This window comes from Hyla sarda, chromosome 8 (assembly GCF_029499605.1).
Source record: "Hyla sarda isolate aHylSar1 chromosome 8, aHylSar1.hap1, whole genome shotgun sequence".
In the NCBI taxonomy this organism is placed as follows: domain Eukaryota; kingdom Metazoa; phylum Chordata; class Amphibia; order Anura; family Hylidae; genus Hyla; species Hyla sarda.
In genome coordinates, this window is record NC_079196.1 from 233,080,083 (window position 1) to 233,099,585 (window position 19,503).

Consider the following 19,503-nt stretch of genomic DNA (forward strand, 5'->3'; position numbering starts at 1 on the left):
TGGTATGAGGAAAAAAGTAAAAGTATATTTTAGTAAATTTGGGCTGGCCGGTTAGGCAGATTTTGTTTTTGTAATTTTATTTATGTTATGTTTGTTATAGCTGGTTGAGCTTGTTTTTGTTTTATGTTTTGTATCAGATTTGTTTTTCATTTTTATAATAAAAAGAGTTACAGCTCCCAGCAGATCTATATTACTTTTATATGTAAGGATTTGCTTTATCTGTACTATTTATCTACTTATTTTTTATTAAATCCTCACTTTTTCCTATTTTTGGATGACATTTTGTGGCTTCAGAACCAATTGCCAGGTTTCCATAGAGTTATGGTCTCAACATACAATGGTTTCACAATACAATGGTCGTCCTAGAACCACTTAATATTGTAACTTGAGGGACCACTGTTGTTCCGCTCTCAAAACACTGACTATGTGTGGTTCTAAACGGACAGCTAAACACTTGTTAGAGACTCCAGTAAACAGAAGCCCATGCTTGTATTGTCCACCAGAGGACTCCAACTTTATTTTAGTCTGTGAAACTGCAATACAATACAATAACAACATATCAGTACACATGGAATCATTAGCCTAGCATAAATGACAAATAACTAAGCAGAAAGGCACTTACAGGTGATGATGTCCCAAACCTCATGGGAGAGATAGATACATGCTGCCTGCACAGTGGAAGAATGACCTCAAGATGGTGGAAGAGCTTCCTGGAACAAAGGTCACTTCCTGTCTGTATAAACTATCTGTGTAAGTAAAGCTGATATTAACTTCTGCCACTAGATGGCAGTGGTACACTACACAACCTATCATTATAATGCAGTTAACCTAAAAAGGCAGCACACTCCCTGCCTGATATAATACATTATATCACTACCTATACATATCTGATGTACAGGGAAAAACATATTAATAAGATATTGTATTCCTGACCAGAACTAGTAACAAACTATAACATAAGTCCACAATATCAGTGTCTCTTGGCTGTGGCACCCCAAGCTGGCAATCCACATGAAGAAATAGTTCTGTCCATAAACCCATCTTCAGATAGGAGAAGCCGCACTAGGCCAAACTATCTCCTACCCCATTTGTAATCCACAGAATGGAATTCAGCTCGTGGCAAATGCCACATTTGAAAACTCTCAATGACAAGCTCTTAGTTATGTATTGAGCCAATAACAGAATAGAAATACTCAAAGGAGAACAATGACATCAGAAACTGGTCTGGCGTACACTTTAACAGTCCCTTGTTTAGTGACTTTTACTTCAATCTTTCATGGAAAACTCTCCAACTTCCAGGTTGATCATCATTAAGTTTCCTTTGGAAGCTTTTGGCAACATGGATTAACTTCGCTATAACCCTGTTCAGTCTCTTCCAGTCCGAAAATCTTACAAAACGATGTGGCTGCAGTCTAGCGTCAAGGGCTTTAGTACTGAAGCTTACTACTTCTGACCTAATTTCAGGATCAGCTTCGGGCTCCACTAAAGGGTAAACATTGGTGTCAGGACTATCTACAGCCGTCTGATACAGAAAAGTTGGCCCTGAAAACCATATAGAGTTCTGAAGGCAAGCTATCTGTGTAGGCCTGGTAGCATAATCTGCAGGATTTTGTTCTGAGGGCACATAGAACCATTGCTCTGGACGTGTTGTTTGTCTGATCCTGTTCACCCGATTAGAAACATATAAAAAGAATCTCTTTGTAGTGTTGCAGATATAGCCTAGGACTGTTTTACTGTCTGTAAAGAATTTCACAGCATCTAGGTCTAGGTCTATCTCGTCTCTCACTAGCTCATACAGTTCAACCGCTAGTACAGCTGCACATAACTCTAGACGTGGAATTGTGTGTGCTGGCCTAGGACTTAGCTTGGATTTTCCCATAACAAATCCAACATGGCAGACATTTCCTACATCGCTTACCTTCAAGTAAGCAACGGCACCTATTGCTATAACAGATGCATCTGAAAAGATGTACAGTTCTTTTTTGCAGGCCTGTGACAATGAAAGAGGTACATAACACCTGGATATTTGTAAACATTGTAAGGCTTGTAAAGACTCTGTCCATTGGACCCACTCATGGAGTCTTTCTTGTGGAAGTAAGGCATCCCACTCACTTTCTCCACTTGATAGTTCACGAACTAAGGCCTTACCTTTTATGGTGACTGGTGCCACAAACCCGAGAGGGTCGTAGAGACTGTTAACAGTGGATAGGATCCCTCTTCTTGTGAATGGCTTTTCTGCTGAAGAAACCTGAAACACAAAACAGTCTTTATCTAGATCCCAGCTTAGGCCTAGACTTTTCTGCAATGGAAGGGTGTCTGTTCCCAGGCAAAGGTCTTTGAGGTCTTTAGCTCTGTCTTCTGCGGTGAAAGCTTCCATGACTTGTTTGCTGTTAGAGGCAATCTTATGTAGTCGCAGATTAGACTCTGCCAACATTTGTTTTGCTTTGTTGAGAATGTTAACTGCTCCTTCAGGTGTGTTCGCTGAAGCAAGTCCGTCATCTACATAGAAATGTCTCATCACAAAGTGCTTGGCATCTTGACCATAACGTTCTGCACCTTTCTGGGCAGCTTTCCGCATACAATATATGGCAACAGCGGGGGAAGGGCTGTTCCCAAAAACATGTACTCTCATTCTGTACTCTGTTACCTCTTTATCTATGTCGTTATCCTTGTACCACAGGAAACGCAGGTAGTCTCGATGGTCCTCTCTCACTAGAAAACAATAAAACATCTGTTGCACATCAGCTGTGAAGGCAATAGGCTCCTTCCTGAAGCGTAAGAGGACACCCAGAAGTGTGTTGTTTAGATCTGGGCCACTCAGCAGTACGTCATTTAGTGAAATGCCTTCCTGTTGAGCACTGGAATCGAACACAACTCTTATTTGATCTGGCTTGTGTGGATGGTAAACGCCAAACATTGGCAGATACCAGTGTTCTTTACCTTTATCCAGTGATGGTGCTAATTCAGCATGATTATTGTCCAGCATCCTTTTGATAAATTCTGTAAAGTCTTTTTTCACTTCAGGCTTTCTTTGCAAAGTTTTGCGTAGTGTGTTTAAGCGCTTCATGGCTTGCTCTCTGTTACTAGGTAAATAACACCTTGGTTTGCGAAAAGGTAAAGGGGCTACCCAATTGTTGTTCTTATCTTGGAAAGTCTCTTTATCCATGATGTGGAGAAAGGTTTGATCATCTATGGACATTGCTTGTTTGTCATCATCTTTTGTCTTCTGGAACACTGAGTTCCCTAAATTGTTGGTCTTCAGACCACTACTAATATTCCTATCATAACTGGAAGGAGAGCCACAGTATGGTTTTAGGGTTTCTTTAACAACAAAGCTGTTTTGGCATGGACTGAGAAGGGACGTGCGTCCATTTGTTAACACAGATGTCTTAGAAGTGTTGACACTGTCAGGCCGATGAGCTGCTCCCAAACAAACTTCTCCTACTATAACCCACCCCAAGTCAAGTCTTTGCGCATAGGGGGCATTAAATGATCCATTAATTTGTTGGCGTACCTTATGCACCTGTAGAATGTCTCTTCCAAGAAGTAGAAGAATAGAGACGTCTGTCTGGACAGCTGGAATAAGGTGAGATATTGCATTAAGATGAGGATGATGAAGGGCCACTTCTGGTGTAGGGATCTCTGATTTATCATCTGGTATCATATCACACTCTATCAAAGTGGGAAGTGAGAGATGGATCCTCTTGTCAAGAGACTCAATAGTAAAGTCAGTAGCTCTTCTCCCTGAAGTTTCTATCACTCCTGCACATGTCTTTAGGGTGTATGGAACTGCCCTTGATGTAATGTTGAAGGCATCAAAAAAGTCTGACCTTGCCAGCGACCTGTTACTTTGTTCATCCAGAACCACATACATCTTTACTGCCTTTTCTCTTTTCCCTGTGGGGTACACTGTTGCTAGACAGATCTTGGAACATGAGCGTGGATTTGTACGGTCACCACAGATTTCAGTGCATTTGGACATTACTGGGATAGCTGATTTATCTTTTTGCTCCCTGCCCTCATCTTTTGGGGTTTCAGTGACCTCTAATGGTTGATGCAAAGTATTGGGGTGCAGAGCTGAGATGTGTCTGTCACTGCCACATTCTGAGCAATTTGCTTGTATTTTGCAGTCTTTAGCTATATGTTTGGTGGATTCACAACACTTGAAGCATATGCCGTTTTGTCTAAGAAAGGCTAACCTTTCCTTGATAGGTTTACTTTTGAACCCTTTGCACTTGTTTAGAGGATGGGGCTTTTTATGAAGTGGGCAAAGTCTGTCAGGGCCTTCAAAGGTGTTTACCTTGTAGCTGCTTGAATCTCCTGGGTCCTCAGAGGGAACTGTTGTCTTGTGGGTGATCACTGAAGTCCTATTGTAGGATCTAGGTGGCTTTTCTGCCTTAGGCAGTTGGCTGCTGGTGATGAAGGAAAAACTGGGATCGCACCTCATCTTAGCTTGCTGCTGTACAAACCTAGAAAACACAAAGAAAGGGGGGAAGGGGACACCATGTTCTTCTTTGTATTTAGCTCCAACACTCACCCATTTCTCTTGCAGGTGGTGAGGTAGTTTCTCCACTATAGGCTTAGTACCGTTGGCAGTATCTAAATGTGCAAGTCCCCTTAAATAACCTTCTTCTTTGGCACACTGGACTTCCCAAAGAATATCACCCAGCTCTTGCAGTTTTAAATTGTCTTTGCTGTTTAGCTTAGGGAAAGACTCCAGTCTTTTCATCAGAGCTCCTTCAATTGCCTCTGGTGATCCATATCTTTCTTCTAGCCTTTGCCAGGCCATATCGAGTCCTACTGAAGGGTTAAATAGGTGTATCCTGCGCATCCTTCTTGCATGCTCTGCAGACTCAGACCCAAGCCACTTTACCATCAGGTCTAGCGTCTCAGCTGCTGTTAAGTCCAAGTCTTTGACTGCATTCAGAAAAGAAGCCTTCCATGCCCAGTAATTTTCTGGGCAGTCATCAAACTTGAGGAAGCCTGTATTAACCATTTCTTTACGGATAAGATATTTAGTGACGTCTTGCATGCTCTGGTGTTTGGGTTGCTGCGGTGAGGATTCTTCTTTTATCACTCTGGTACTGCCAGCCTCATGGGTTTGTTTTCGTGCGCTCAGGAGTTCTGATGGTTTTGGTTTAAATTCAGCTGACTTTGGATTGAGAAACGGTATTGTTGAGCTGCCACTTGAAATATCTTGGACATACGCCCTAGTGCGTTCTGCAGAGGAAAGCGGTTTCTCGGGCACATCTGGGCCTTCATGGATAGATTCCATTCCAGACCGCTCAATATCCGCATAAGCTGCTGCTTCTGCTGCTGCAGCAGCGGCTGCACACTGACGTTGAAGAATATGCAACTTTGCTTCCTGTTCAGTTTTTTCTTTTATAATGGCAGCCTCTTTCTCTGATCTTTCCTTCATAATGGCAGCCTCTTTCTCAGCAAATTCTAGCTGAACGCGAGCAGCCTCTGCTTTGGCGCGAGCCCTGGCAAAAAGGGCACTTGCTGATGAAATCTGACTGGACCTTGCTGATCTAGATGAGCGTGAGCGTACATCATCCTGCTGGACACTTGGCGCGCTCTCCCTGCCTTGATGTGTCCCGGGTAGCTGATCTTCAGCATTATACTGACTTCCTGATCTTAGACTCATTCTGTCTGTGCAGCAACTCCTATCTCCAGGCTTGTTGTGCTATCACCTTTTCACTGTTCCGCTCTCAAAACACTGACTATGTGTGGTTCTAAACGGACAGCTAAACACTTGTTAGAGACTCCAGTAAACAGAAGCCCATGCTTGTATTGTCCACCAGAGGACTCCAACTTTATTTTAGTCTGTGAAACTGCAATACAATAACAACATATCAGTACACATGGAATCATTAGCCTAGCATAAATGACAAATAACTAAGCAGAAAGGCACTTACAGGTGATGATGTCCCAAACCTCATGGGAGAGATAGATACATGCTGCCTGCCCAGTGGAAGAATGACCTCAAGATGGTGGAAGAGCTTCCTGGAACAAAGGTCACTTCCTGTCTGTATAAACTATCTGTGTAAGTAAAGCTGATATTAACTTCTGCCACTAGATGGCAGTGGTACACTACACAACCTATCATTATAATGCAGTTAACCTAAAAAGGCAGCACAACTGTATATATTTATATTGATAGCTAAAGATGACAGTAATACTGGGACACAACCGGGGCCAATGGTAAAGACAGAGTCCCCTTCAGTACCAGGGCTGGGGTCTTATATCAAGCATCCACGAGGACTCTGCCGCTTGTTTGGCGCTCGGCTGGATCTCACCCCGGTCCCTTTATTTGTTTACTACATACAGATAATGAAGTGCAGCCTCACAGATAAGGCTGAAAATATCTCAAGACTCCAGGATAAAATTCTGTCCTGTAAACAATAACAAGGAAGTGAAAGAAAAAAAATCCCAGGACGTTCCATCTCTCGTCTTTACTTGAACTTTGTATACAATATAATTTAATGTACAGAAGACTCGGCAGTTCAGCCATGGACATCGAAGAACTCACACAATACATCAAAGCCTTCAGCCTGAAGCGGAGTGAGTGGGGCGACAGGGGGTATGGCCGCATCCTGCTCCAGCTCTTTGGCTTCTTGGGTCACGGGAAATCGTCCTTCATTAACAGCTGTAAGTACGTCCTGGATGACGAGGACTACATGAACCATGCCGGGGCAGACAAGTCCGATGCCGGACGCACAAAAACCAGGATATCCTACAAGCTGACGGACTGCATCACTCTGGTAGACAACCGTGGCTGTGGGAAGATGGACGAATATGAGACCGGAGAAATATTTGCCCAGCTCGGTAAGTAGAGAACCAATAATGAGAATGTACTGCAATACATCCAGGGACATGGGGTATAAAGTGGACTCTCTGCAGTTTATTCTGTATGTCATAGGAATAATCAGGTTATGATGTGTTCATCTTCCACTGACACCAATAGGACAAACATATCCTATCACTGATGCCACAAAATGATCTTTTCTTCTGCCGTAGAAATAGAAATTGCAGAGAGGCCCCTGAAGTGATAAAATATACCAGGGATTTGGTGACTTGGGAGATGTCATGGATATTATAGGTCAGAATGGGTGCAGGTGTTGGTTCTGAGCTTCTCTATAGCCAGAATGGATCAAGGTCTCAGTTTTGAGCCTTCTTATGGTCAGAATGGGTCAAGGTATTGGCTCTGGGCCTCCTCGTGGTCAGAATGGGCCGAGGTCTTGGTTCTGAGTCTTCTTATAGTCAGAATGGGTCGAGGTCTTGGTTCTGAGTCTTCTTATAGTCAGAATGGGTCGAGGTCTTGGTTCTAAGACTCCTTATAGTCAGAATGGGTTGAGGTCTTAGTTCTGAGCCTTTTTAAAGTCAGAATGGGTCGAGGTCTTAGTTCTGAGACTTCTTATCATCAGAATGGGTTGAGGTCTTGGTACTGAGTTTCCTTATAGTCAGAATGGGCCGAGGTCTTCATTCTGAGTCTCCTTATAGTCAGAATGGGTCGAGGTCTTAGTTCTGAGTCTTCTTATAGTCAGAATGGGTCGAGGTCTTGGTTCTGAGACTCCTTATAGTCAGAATGGGTTGAGGTCTTAGTTCTGAGCCTTTTTAAAGTCAGAATGGGTCGAGGTCTTAGTTCTGAGTCTTCTTATCATCAGAATGGGTTGAGTTCTTGGTACTGAGTCTCCTTATAGTTAGAATGGGCCGAGGTCTTGGTTCTGAGTCTTCTTATAGTCAGAATGGGCCGATGTCTTCATTCTGAGTCTCCTTATAGTCAAAATGGGTCGAGGTCTTAGTTCTGAGTCTTCTTATAGTCAGAATGGGTCGAGGTCTTAGTTCTGAGTCTTGTTATAGTCAGAATGGGTCGAGGTCTCTGTTCTGAGCCTTCTTATTGTCAGAATGGGTCGTGGTCTTAGTTCTGAGCCTTCTTCTAGTCAGAATGGGTCAAGGTCTTTGTTCTGAGCCTTCTTATTGTCAGAATGGGTCGTGGTCTTAGTTCTGAGCCTTCTTATAGTCAGAATGGGTCGAAGTCTTGGTTCTGAGCCTTCTTATTGTCAGAATGGGTCAAGGTCTTAGTTCTGAGCCTTCTTATTGTCAGAATGGGTCAAGGTCTTAGTTCTGAGCCTTCTTATAGGCATAATGGGTCAAACCTCCTATTTTGTGCTGTAGACTAAGACATTTTCTGTATCTTGCAGGTAACGTTTTACCTCTGGATGTGCCCGTGGAGTGGAGCAGAGGACTCCGACTAATAAACAGGATTGTGGATGCAGAGACAGACGTCCAATCATCAGATTTTGTCTTTCCATTATTTCTGTATAGGTAATGACATCACAGGGGCCATTCCTGAAGGGGGGAGGGGAGGGGGGGCACGATGATGGTTTATCACAATTTATCACAAAGAGCCATTGAGTCCGTGTCTTAGTGCACGGCAGAAAAATCCTTCAACGATTTGCAGCTTTGTATGTTGTGGATCCGGAATGTTCCATGTAATAAGTAATTAGTGGAGGGGAGAAGTTTTGTGTCTGTTCATAGATGACAACATCTTGTGACCTGATCCCATCTTTACTTTCAGCATTAAGAAAGGAATTCACAAAAATGAAGTCGAAGATTTAAAGAAACTTCTCACGACTGCTAAAAAGCTGACAGGTAAGAAAAGCCATAGATAGATAGATAGATATGAGATAGATAGATAGATAGATAGATATGAGAGAGATACATAGATAGATAGATATGAGACAGATAGATAGATAGAAACATATGAGAGATAGATAGATAGATACATTTTAGATAGATAGAAACATATGAGATATAGATAGATATGAGATAGATAGATAGAAACATATGAGAGATAGATGGATATGAGATAGATAGATAGATAGAAACATATCAGATAGATAGATATATAGATACAATGCAAATAAAAACTACCAATATCCAGAGTAGAAAAGAAATTTGGGGTGCCCGCATATCTGGAACCTGGGTCCTCCGGTTCCTTAATCCAGATAAAGCAAATATGATGCAGCACTCCACAGATAGCAAAGAAGGTGGTTTTATTCCATCATGTGCATAGACAACGTTTCACCAGTCTCACACTGACTTTTTCAAGTCAAGGCTTGAAAAAGCCAGTGTGAGACTAGTGAAACGTTGTCTATGCACATGATGGAATAAAACCACCTTCTTTGCTATCTGTGGAGTGCTGCATCATATTTGCTTTATCTAGATATATAGATAGATATGAGATAGATGGATATGAGATAGATATGAGAGATAGATAAATAGATATGAGATAGATAGATAGATAGATAGATAGATAGATAGAGATATATAGATAGATAGATAGATAGATAGATAGATATGAGATAGAGATAGATAGATAGATAGATAGATAGATATGAGATAGATAGATAGATATGAAATACATAGATAGATGGATATGAGATACATAGATACATAGATATGAGATAGATATATATGAGATACATAGATAGATAGATATGAGATACATAGATAGATAGATAGATATGAGATAGATAGATAGATAGATATGAGATACATAGATAGATAGATAGATAGATAGATAGATATGAGATAGATAGATAGATATGAGATAGATAGATAGATATGAGATAGATTGATAGATAGATAGATATGAGATAGATTGATAGATAGATAGATATGAGAAAGATAGATAAATATGATATAGATAGATAGATATGAGATATATAGATAGCTATGATATAGATAGATATGAGATAGATAGATAAATAAATAGATAGATAGATAGATATGAGAGATAGATAGATAGATAGATATGAGATAAATAGTCATGATTTTAAACATCAGGCCATAATAAACAAAACATATGTTCCTTAGAATATCTTAGACTTTCATGGACACAATGTCAGATACATAGAATATTAGATACAGTATTTATAGATGTAATTGTCCGCGTCTTCTTCTGCAGGGATATTTCCCATTGTTGTCCTCACGTATAAGACCTTTGGAAGCTTCACAACAATCGAGGGAATCTTCCGGAACATGGGAGTAGAGAAGATCTTTGCACTGGAGAATTACACCCCGGAGGATCACCTCAAAACACGTGGGAGACATGAAGCCGTCCTGAAACTTTTATATGAAGTTATTAAGCAGGTGGAGTTTCTTCTACCGGAACCACGAGACCTGATTCAGGAAGTGAAGGACAGGAAGCAGTTCATCCTGAAGTTCATATATGAGCGGGAGATGGAGAACCAGAAGAGACAGCAAGAGGCCTACAGGTACAAAGAGGAACGGAAAAAGATGGAAGACACGGGCCGCCAGCAGGACCGGGCCCACACCGACCAGGAGGAGGACAAGAGACATATCGAAGAGATGAGGAGCATTAGGGAGGACCATGAATTCCAAAGACAAATGGACGCACAGAGACACAAGGCCGAACTGAGGGAATATCAGAGGCAGATAGATCTACTGAAGAGAAAATATAATTGTATCATTCAGTAAACAGATGATGTCATCATGATGTCACCTGACAACCAGCTCTTAAAGGACATGTCCAACTATAACTCTCATCTCCCCTCAGGAGAAGGATCAGCCATGCCAAAATCCATGGAGGACAGTGGGTCAGTCCTGGCCTCCATCTACTATATTTAAGGGGTATAGCCAGCTTCAAAGTCAAGGAAAGCAAAGTGACCCCATGGCCGCCATGACCTCTGCCGCCATGACAACAGTAAATCCGCCTGGTTCCTCAGGGACATGTGTGCAGCAAATCTTTCTTTCCTCCTGGTTGATAGTGATGGCGGCCATATTGTCTTTCCTTGGTGATGAAGCTGTGTTATTAATAGATAATATTACAGATTATATGCTATGAAGAGGTTTTCTTCTATTCGGACTGACATCAGCCATGGAGCGGGGTGCGATCTGTACAGAAGATCCTAAATAGTGAGAAGTCATAAAGGAATAAGACGAGGAAGGGATTAGATCTGGGTATGAACTCTGTGAGGCCGGATTGTGGGCACCTTGTGAGGTTTATGTTTCCTGGACACAGGCTGAGATATTTCCTCTGTGAGAAGAGGGTGGAGATTCTCCTCGGTGGGTATAGGGTAGGGGTTATCTACGGTTTATACGTGGTCAGGTTTGTGGGGTTCAGTTGTGGGGCATAAGGCCACGTTTGTCTTTACAAAGCACAGAGGTGTCTTATGTGGAGACTATGCTGGGGTCATTACTTACTGGGTTTATCTTCAATGGGCATAGTCCAAAGTTTTCTTATGTGGGCAGTAGGGTGGGTTTAGCCACAAGCTTATCTTCAGGGGGCACCAGGCTGAGTTTACCCTTTGTGGGATGAGGTTATCTTCAGGGGGCACCAGGCTGAGTTTACTCTCTGTGAGATGAGGTTATCTTCAGGGGGCACCAGGCTGAGTTTACCCTTTGTGGGATGAGGTTATCTTCAGGGGGCACCAGGCTGAGTTTACCCTTTGTGGGATGAGGTTATCTTCAGGGGGCACAGGCTGAGTTTACTCTCTGTGAGATGAGGTTATCTTCAGGGGGCACCAGGCTGAGTTTACCCTTTGTGGGATGAGGTTATCTTCAGGGGGCACCAGGCTGAGTTTACCCTCTGTGAGATGAGGTTATCTTCAGGGGCACCAGGCTGAGTTTACCCTTTGTGGGATGAGGTTATATTCAGGGGGCACAGGCTGAGTTTACCCTTTGTGGGATGAGGTTATCTTCAGGGGGCACCAGGCTGAGTTTACCCTTTGTGGGATGAGGTTATCTTCAGAGGGCACCAGACTGAGTTTACCCTTTGTGAGATGAGGTTATATTCAGGGGGCACCGGGCTGAGTTTACCCTTTGTGGGATGAGGTTATCTTCACGGGGCACCAGACTGAGTTTACCCTTTGTGGGATGAGGTTATCTTCAGAGGGCACCAGGCTGAGTTTACACTTTGTGGGCTGAGGTTATATTCAGAGGGCACCAGGCTGAGTTTAACCTTTGTGGGCTGAGGTTATATTCAGGGGGCACCAGGCTGAGTTTACCCTTTGTGGGATGAGGTTTTATTCAGGGGGCACCGGGCTGATTTTACCCTTTGTGGGACGAGGTTATATTCAGGGGGCACAGGCTGAGTTTACCCTTTGTGGGATGAGGTTATATTCAGGGGGTACCAGGCTGAGTTTACCCTTTGTGGGATGAGGTTATATTCAGGGGGCACCAGGCTGCGTTTACCCTCTGTGGGCTGAGGTTATATTCAGGGGGCCCCAGGCTGAGTTTACCCTTTGTGGGCTGAGGTTATATTCAGAGGGCACCAGGCTGAGTTTACCCTTTGTGGGCTGAGGTTATATTCAGAGGGCACCAGGCTGAGTTTAACCTTTGTGGGCTTAGGTTATATTCAGGGGGCACCAGGCTGAGTTTACCCTTTGTGGGATGAGGTTTTATTCAGGGGGCACCAGGCTGATTTTACCCTTTGTGGGACGAGGTTATATTCACGGGGCACCAGGCCGAGTTTACCCTCTGTGGGATGAGGTTATATTCAGGGGACAAGGGCTGAGTTTACCCTCTGTGGGATGAGGTTATATTCAGGGGGCACCAGGCTGAGTTTACCCTTTGTGGGCTGAGGTTATCTTCAGGGGGCACCAGGCTGAGTTTACCCTTTGTGGGATGAGGTTATATTCAGAGGGCACCAGGCTGAGTTTACCCTTTGTGGGCTGAGGTTATCTTCAGGGGGCACCAGGCTTAGTTTACCCTTTGTGAGATGAGGTTATATTCAGGGGGCACCAGGCTGAGTTTACCCTCTGTGAGATGAGGTTATATTCAGGGGGCACCAGGCTTAGTTTACCCTTTGTGAGATGAGGTTATATTCAGGGGGCACCAGGCTGAGTTTACCCTTTGTGGGTTGAGGTTATATTCAGGGGGCACCAGGCTGAGTTTACCCTTTGTGGGCTGAGGTTATATTCGGGGGGGCACCAGGCTGAGTTTACTCTTTGTGGGCTGAGGTTATATTCAGGGGGCACCAGGCTGAGTTTACCCTTTGTGGGCTGAGGTTATATTCAGGGGGCACCAGGCTGAGTTTACCCTCTGTGGGATGAGGTTATATTCAGGGGTCACCAGACCCACAGAATAAATAAAACATCACTTTTACCGCACAGTGAACACCATAAAACTCTTTTTTTTTTTAAATGCCAGAAATGTTCAAGTTTTTCACAATATTTTGAAGTTTTTCACCAAAAATGCTGCATGTGTCAACACAAATGCACCACTTATATAAAGTACAATATGTCACAAAAAGACAATCTCAGAATCACTCTGCTCAGAAAAAGCGTTCTAAAGTTGTTACCATTTAAAGAGACCCAGCCTGGTCATTAAAGGGGTACCCTGCTGCTCAGCATTTAGAACAAACTGTTCCAATCACTGGAGCCGGGAGCTCGTGACATCATAGCCCCACCCCCTCAATGCAAGTCTATGGGAGGGGCGTGACACCCTCACCCATAGACTTGCATTGAGGAGGTGGGGCGTGACATCATGAGTGGGCAGGGCTATGATGTCACAAGCTCCCAGTACCGGCTCCAGCGTTCGGAACAGTTTGTTCTGAATACTGAGCAGCGGAGTACCCCTTTAAGGTAAAAAATGGGTACGTCCTAAAGGGGTTAAGGCACCAAGCCATGCGGGATAGCTGCTGTTGTCTAACAGCTGCCCATCATGACACACTGTATCATCGAGGGGGGTCCTGAGACTTCCCCTTGTTGACGATCGCCATGATTGGGAGGTCAATGTAAAATTAAAACGTTTTCATTTTCACTGTCCACTGTTCCAAAATTGTGTCAAACATCTGTGGGGTGTAAATGCTCACTGCACCCCTTGTTACATTCCTTTAGAGGTGTAGTTTCCAAAATGGTGTCATTTGTTGGGGATATCTATTGTCCTGGCAAGTGCGACATGGCCCCCAAAAAACTATTCCAGCCAAATTCTCTCTCCAAAAGCCAAATGTTGTTCCTCCCCTTCGGAGCCAGTTGTGCACCCGGACAACACTTTACGTTCAGAAATGAGGTATTTCCATATTCAGGAGAAATTGGGTTACGAACTTTGAGGGGATTTTTCTCCTTTCACCCCTTGTGAAAATGAACGAATTAGGGCTATGCTAACGTTAGCGTAAAAAAATTAAGAATAACGCCAAAGGGTTCACAAACTTTCTGAATGTCATTTTTAATATTTTGAGGGTGAAGTTTTTTTTATAATGGGGTAATTTTTGGGGGAGTTCTAACAGAAAGGCCCCTCAAATCAACTTCAAATTCAACTGTTACACGGAAATTTCAGATTTTAAAATTTTTCTGAAAATTAAAAAAATTCTGCTAAACTTTGAAGCCCTCTAATGTTTTTTGAAAAATGTAAAAAGGTGTCTACTTTATTACGTCAACATAATATATTGAATATGTGAATCAATATGTGATTTATTTGGCATGACCATTTTTCTTAAAAGGAGCACATTTCAAATTTTGAAAATGCTAACTTTTCAATTTATTCATGAAATTTTGGAATTTTTCACAAATAAATGATGCAAGTATTGAGAAAATGTACCAATATCTTAAGGAAGAATATGTTTTTCTGATAACCATTCTGATTCTTACTATGGTGAATTCCATTTTTTCGTGTTATCCAATAACAAAGTTTATTTCTGATAAAAAAATAAATAAATTATAATAATAAAAATTTATGGAAAAAAAGTACAATATGTCACGAAAAAACATTCAGAAAAAATCTCAGAATCTGTATGATAAGTATTATCAGTATTAAGCTGCTTTCACACTATAAAAAATCATCCGTCACAAACGTCCGTTAGAAAAGCCCTGGTAAACGGCCGTTAAACAATCCCATTAAAGTCTATGGGTTTTTTGATTACCCTTTATGACCCGTTATAGTTCGTCATGAATAACGGCCGTTAGTTGTGACGGAAGAAATAACGGCACGTGCACTAATTTTTCTTCCGTCACAAGAAACGGGTAAATTAACGGACTTTATTTTTAACATTGAAGTCTATGGGTGACGGATGAGCCTTTATGTCATCCGTTTGCGCCTGGTTTATAGTATCTGTTATTACTTCTGAGCATGCTCAGAAGAGGTGACATCAGTAGACTCCTGCAGTGCTGAGGGAGGACTACAACTCCCATCATGGAACAGACTTGTTTCCATGATGTGAGTAGTAATTCCCCGGCTGCGGGAGTCTACAGACAGCTGGGGAGGCTAGATTAGTGTTTGTACTACAACCCCCATCATGGAACAGAGTCTGTTCCATGATGGGGGTTGTAGTACAGGGGCTGAGGGATTGATCGCACCGGGTTTCACTTCTGAGACCCGATGCGATCAAAAGTTATTAAGCAGGGGAGCGGGCGGCATGGTCCGCAACCCTGCGATGTATCAGTGTTTTAACTTTCATTTTTGAATCCCCCGCGGGGAGCCCTGAATGGCCGATCAGGACTCTCAGCGAGAGATTGAAAAACGAACTTTGAGAGTAGCAGGGGCCAAAGAGCACTGTGGGGGGCAAGATATATAGTGCTGCAGAGGGGGGGGGCAGACGTATAGCCTATATATCTATCCCCCTAGCAGCGCCGGGAGCCGAAACTATGCCCTGCTAATAGAAATACCTTTCATTCACATGGCAGCAGGGGTATATGTATGTAGAAGCACTGGGGGGGGGGGGCAGATAACGCTATATGTCTACGCCCCCCCCCCCCCCCCCATTGCTTCTATATACATATAATGAGCAGGCGGGGGTCATATCTAATGTGCTGCTGGGGGGGCTAAATATATAGGCTATATGTCTGCTCCCCCCCTCTGCAGCACTATATATCTTGCCCCCCACAGTGCTCTTTGGCCCCTGCTACTCTCAAAGTTCGTTTTTCAATCTCTCGCTGAGAATCCTGATCGGCCATTCAGGGCTCCCCGCGGGGGATTCAAAAATGAAAGTTAAAACACACTGATACATCGCAGGGTTGCGGACCATGCCGCCCGCTCCCCTGCTTAATAACTTTTGATCGCATCGGGTCTCAGCCCCTGTACTACAACCCCCATCATGGAACAGACTCTGTTCCATGATAGGGGTAGTAGTACAGGCACTAATGTAGCCGCCCCAGCTGCCTGCAGACTCCCGCAGCCGGGGAATTACTACTCCCATCATGGAAACAAGTCTGTTCCATGATGGGAACAATAGTAGTCCCGGCTGTGGGAGTCTGTAGGCAGAGGTTTTTGGCCATACATGAGGGATAACGGTAATGGATGAATATTTATTCAGCCATTATCACCCTTTATTTCATCCGTTATTAAACGTCCGTTTTTACACAGAAAACGGGCATTTAATAATGGATGAATGCTCAGAGTGTGAAAGCAGCCTAAGAGTTATTAATGCATAAAGTGACACAGGTCAGATTTGAAAAATTTGGCTGTGTCCTTTAGGGGTTAATTTGCAAATATTTAGATTTTTTTTTTATATTTAGCAGCTGTTTCCTTTAGTCATCCACATGTATGAAGATAGAACATGTTGATGCTATAAATAATAAAAAAAAAAACAATGTCCCTGTAGTCAAATGTGACCCAGGCAGTGATTGGCTGATGCGAGTGCACACTCTCCACACACCCTCGGCACACTTTCCGCACACTCTCCGCACACCCTTCGCGCACTCTCCGCGCACCCTTAGCACACTTTCCGCACACCCTCCGCGCACTCTCCGCGCACCCTTGGCACACTTTCCGCACACACTCCGCACACCCTCCGTGCACTCTCCGCACACCCTCGGCACACTTTCCGCACACACTCCGCACACTCTCCACACACACTCCGCACACTTTCAACACACACTCCGCACACTCTCCGCACACCCTCCGCACAGTTTCCGCACACACTCCGCACACCCTCGGCACACACTCCGCACACACTCCGCACACTTTCCGCACACACTCCGCACACTCTCCGCACACCCTCCGCAGACCCTCCGCACACCCTCTGCACACCCTCCGCACACCCTCCGCACACCCTCCGCACACTCTCCGCACACCCTCCGCACACCCTCCGCACACTCTCCGCACACCCTCCGCTAAAGGGACACAGTTTTCTTCTTTACAATGCGACAGAGTTATCAGAATCCCCTCTCCTTCTCACTCCATCCCCGCTGCCCTTTATCACTGGGACGGGGACACAGTTTATCTGCACATCTTCTAGCTTGTCTCCTACCTCATCTACAACATCTACAGTCTACAAGACTACAACCCCAGAGACGGCTCTCCTATTAGGCGAGTTAGGTGGCCGCCTAAGGCCTCACACTGGAGGGGACCTTGCAGCTGCCTAACTTGCTCACTATGTGAGTGGCAATGCGTACAATGTATTCTTCGCCACTCTGCAGAGCCCACCGGTCCTGGATGCATTTAGCAAAAAGGACATCTTACAGACGCGTCTATAGTAAAATTCAGGCTGCTCGGCTGTGTTGAGCCATTTGGTGTTCGCTTTGTCAATCACTCGTGGCCACATACATTACGTGGGCAACCACAAGAGGCACAGCGTCCTTCCTCTGCGCTCCAGCACATGGGTAACGTCATAGTGTCCCATAACATAGAGTGGAGGGGGAGAAAGAAGAGAGGACACGCCACTGACTACGGGAGCCAGGTGAGTATCTTTGTCTTTAACCATTTTCAAGGTAGCTGCTGCCACCTAAAGTGGGGTTCCCACTGCTGCTACCTGAAGAAAGCTGCTGCTGCTGCCTAAGAGTGGCTGCCATTGTTGCAACCTAGAGGGGGCTGCCGCTGCCTAGGGGTGGCTGACACTGCTGCTACCTAAAGAGGACTGCCACTACTGATAACTAAAGGGGGCTGTTGCTGCTTCTACCTAAACGGGGGCTGCCACCACTGTTCCCTAAAGGGTGCTGCTGCTATCAAAAGAGGGCTGCTGCTGCCTAAAGGGGGTTACTGTTGCTACCACTACTACCTAAAGGGGGCTGCTACTACTATATTCAGGGTGGGCTGCACCTAACTACCTAATAGAGGGGCTACCTACTCTTCTCCCCCATGGGGTTATTACTGTATAGAGCACTATAAGTGCTAGAAAAATGTGGAGACTAAAATGTTTGCCTGGAAGGTTCTGTGGAGATTTGTGGAGAGTTGTGGCTGAAAGAAATCATCATGGCGGTCTGGGTTTGCAGACCAGAGGTGGGGGGAGGGCTCCTAATTAAGTTTCGCCTAAGGCCTCACAAAATCTAGAGCCGCCTCTGTACAACCACCAGCATGCCCTAACAGTGAGGATATTCTGGGGGTAGTCTTGTAACAGGTAGTGGGCGGATCATAGATGTGCGGCGTGGGAGATGCAGACGGGTGGGAGATGTGCGGGCGGGTGGGAGATGTGCGGGCAGGTGGTAGATGTGCGGGCGGGTGGTAGATGTGCGGGCGGGTGGTAGATGTGGGGACGGGTGGTAGATGTGCGGGTGGATGGTAGATGTGCGGACGGGTGGTAGATGTGCGGCCGGGAGGTAGATGTGCGGACGGGTGGTAGATGTGCGGACGGGAGGTAGATGTGCGGGCGGGTGGTAGATGTGCGGACGGGTGGGAGATGTGCGGACGGGTGGGAGATGTGCGGACTGGTGGGAGATGTGCGGGCGGGTGGGAGATGTGCGGACGGGAGGTAGATGTGCGGGCGGGTGGGAGATGTGCGGGCGGGTGGTAGATGTGTGGGAGATGTGCGGACAGGTGGGAGATGTGCGGGCGGGTGGGAGATGTGAGGGCGGGTGGTAGATGTGCGGGCGGGAGGTAGATGTGCGGACGGGTGGTAGATGTGCGGACGGGAGGTAGATGTGCGGGCGGGTGGTAGATGTGCGGGCGGGTGGTAGATGTGGGGACGGGTGGTAGATGTGCGGGTGGATGGTAGATGTGCGGACGGGTGGTAGATGTGCGGGCGGGTGGTAGATGTGGGGACGGGTGGTAGATGTGCGGGTGGATGGTAGATGTGCGGACGGGTGGTAGATGTGCGGCCGGGAGGTAGATGTGCGGACGGGTGGTAGATGTGCGGACGGGAGGTAGATGTGCGGGCGGGTGGTAGATGTGCGGACGGGTGGGAGATGTGCGGACTGGTGGGAGATGTGCGGACTGGTGGGAGATGTGCGGACGGGAGGTAGATGTGCGGGCGGGTGGGAGATGTGCGGGCGGGTGGTAGATGTGTGGGAGATGTGCGGACAGGTGAGAGATGTGCGGGCGGGTGGGAGATGTGAGGGCGGGTGGTAGATGTGCGGGCGGGAGGTAGATGTGCGGACGGGTGGTAGATGTGCGGACGGGAGGTAGATGTGCGGGCGGGTGGTAGATGTGCGGGCGGGTGGTAGATGTGCGGGCGGGTGTAGATGTGCGGGCGGGTGGGAGATGTGCGGGCGGGAGCAGGGAGGGCAAAAACTGCACACACCTGAGCCAATCACTGCCCGGTCACATTCAGCTACAGGGGCACTTTTTTTTTTTTTTGGATCACTGGCTCTTCTTCTTCTTTAG

At 45.4% G+C, this 19,503-nt stretch overlaps 1 protein-coding gene across 1 annotated transcript; it reads right to left on the reverse strand.

Annotated features, from left to right (window-relative positions):
- Positions 1–401: 401 nt before the first annotated feature.
- On the reverse strand, positions 402–6,133 carry LOC130285390 (uncharacterized). Its single transcript, XM_056536749.1, has 3 exons — positions 5,919–6,133; positions 623–5,834; positions 402–533 (listed from the first exon to the last, which is right to left on the reverse strand). Exon 2 carries the CDS (start codon positions 5,645–5,647, stop codon positions 1,262–1,264), a length of 4,386 nt encoding a protein of 1,461 aa, XP_056392724.1. The 5' UTR covers positions 5,648–5,834; positions 5,919–6,133; the 3' UTR covers positions 402–533; positions 623–1,261.
- Between the last annotated feature and the right edge of the window lie 13,370 nt (positions 6,134–19,503).

Coding starts and splice junctions, on each gene's coding strand:
- LOC130285390 (XM_056536749.1), bottom strand. CDS start 5,647: ATGAGTCTAAGATCAGGAAGTCAGTATAATGCTGAAGATCAGCTACCC.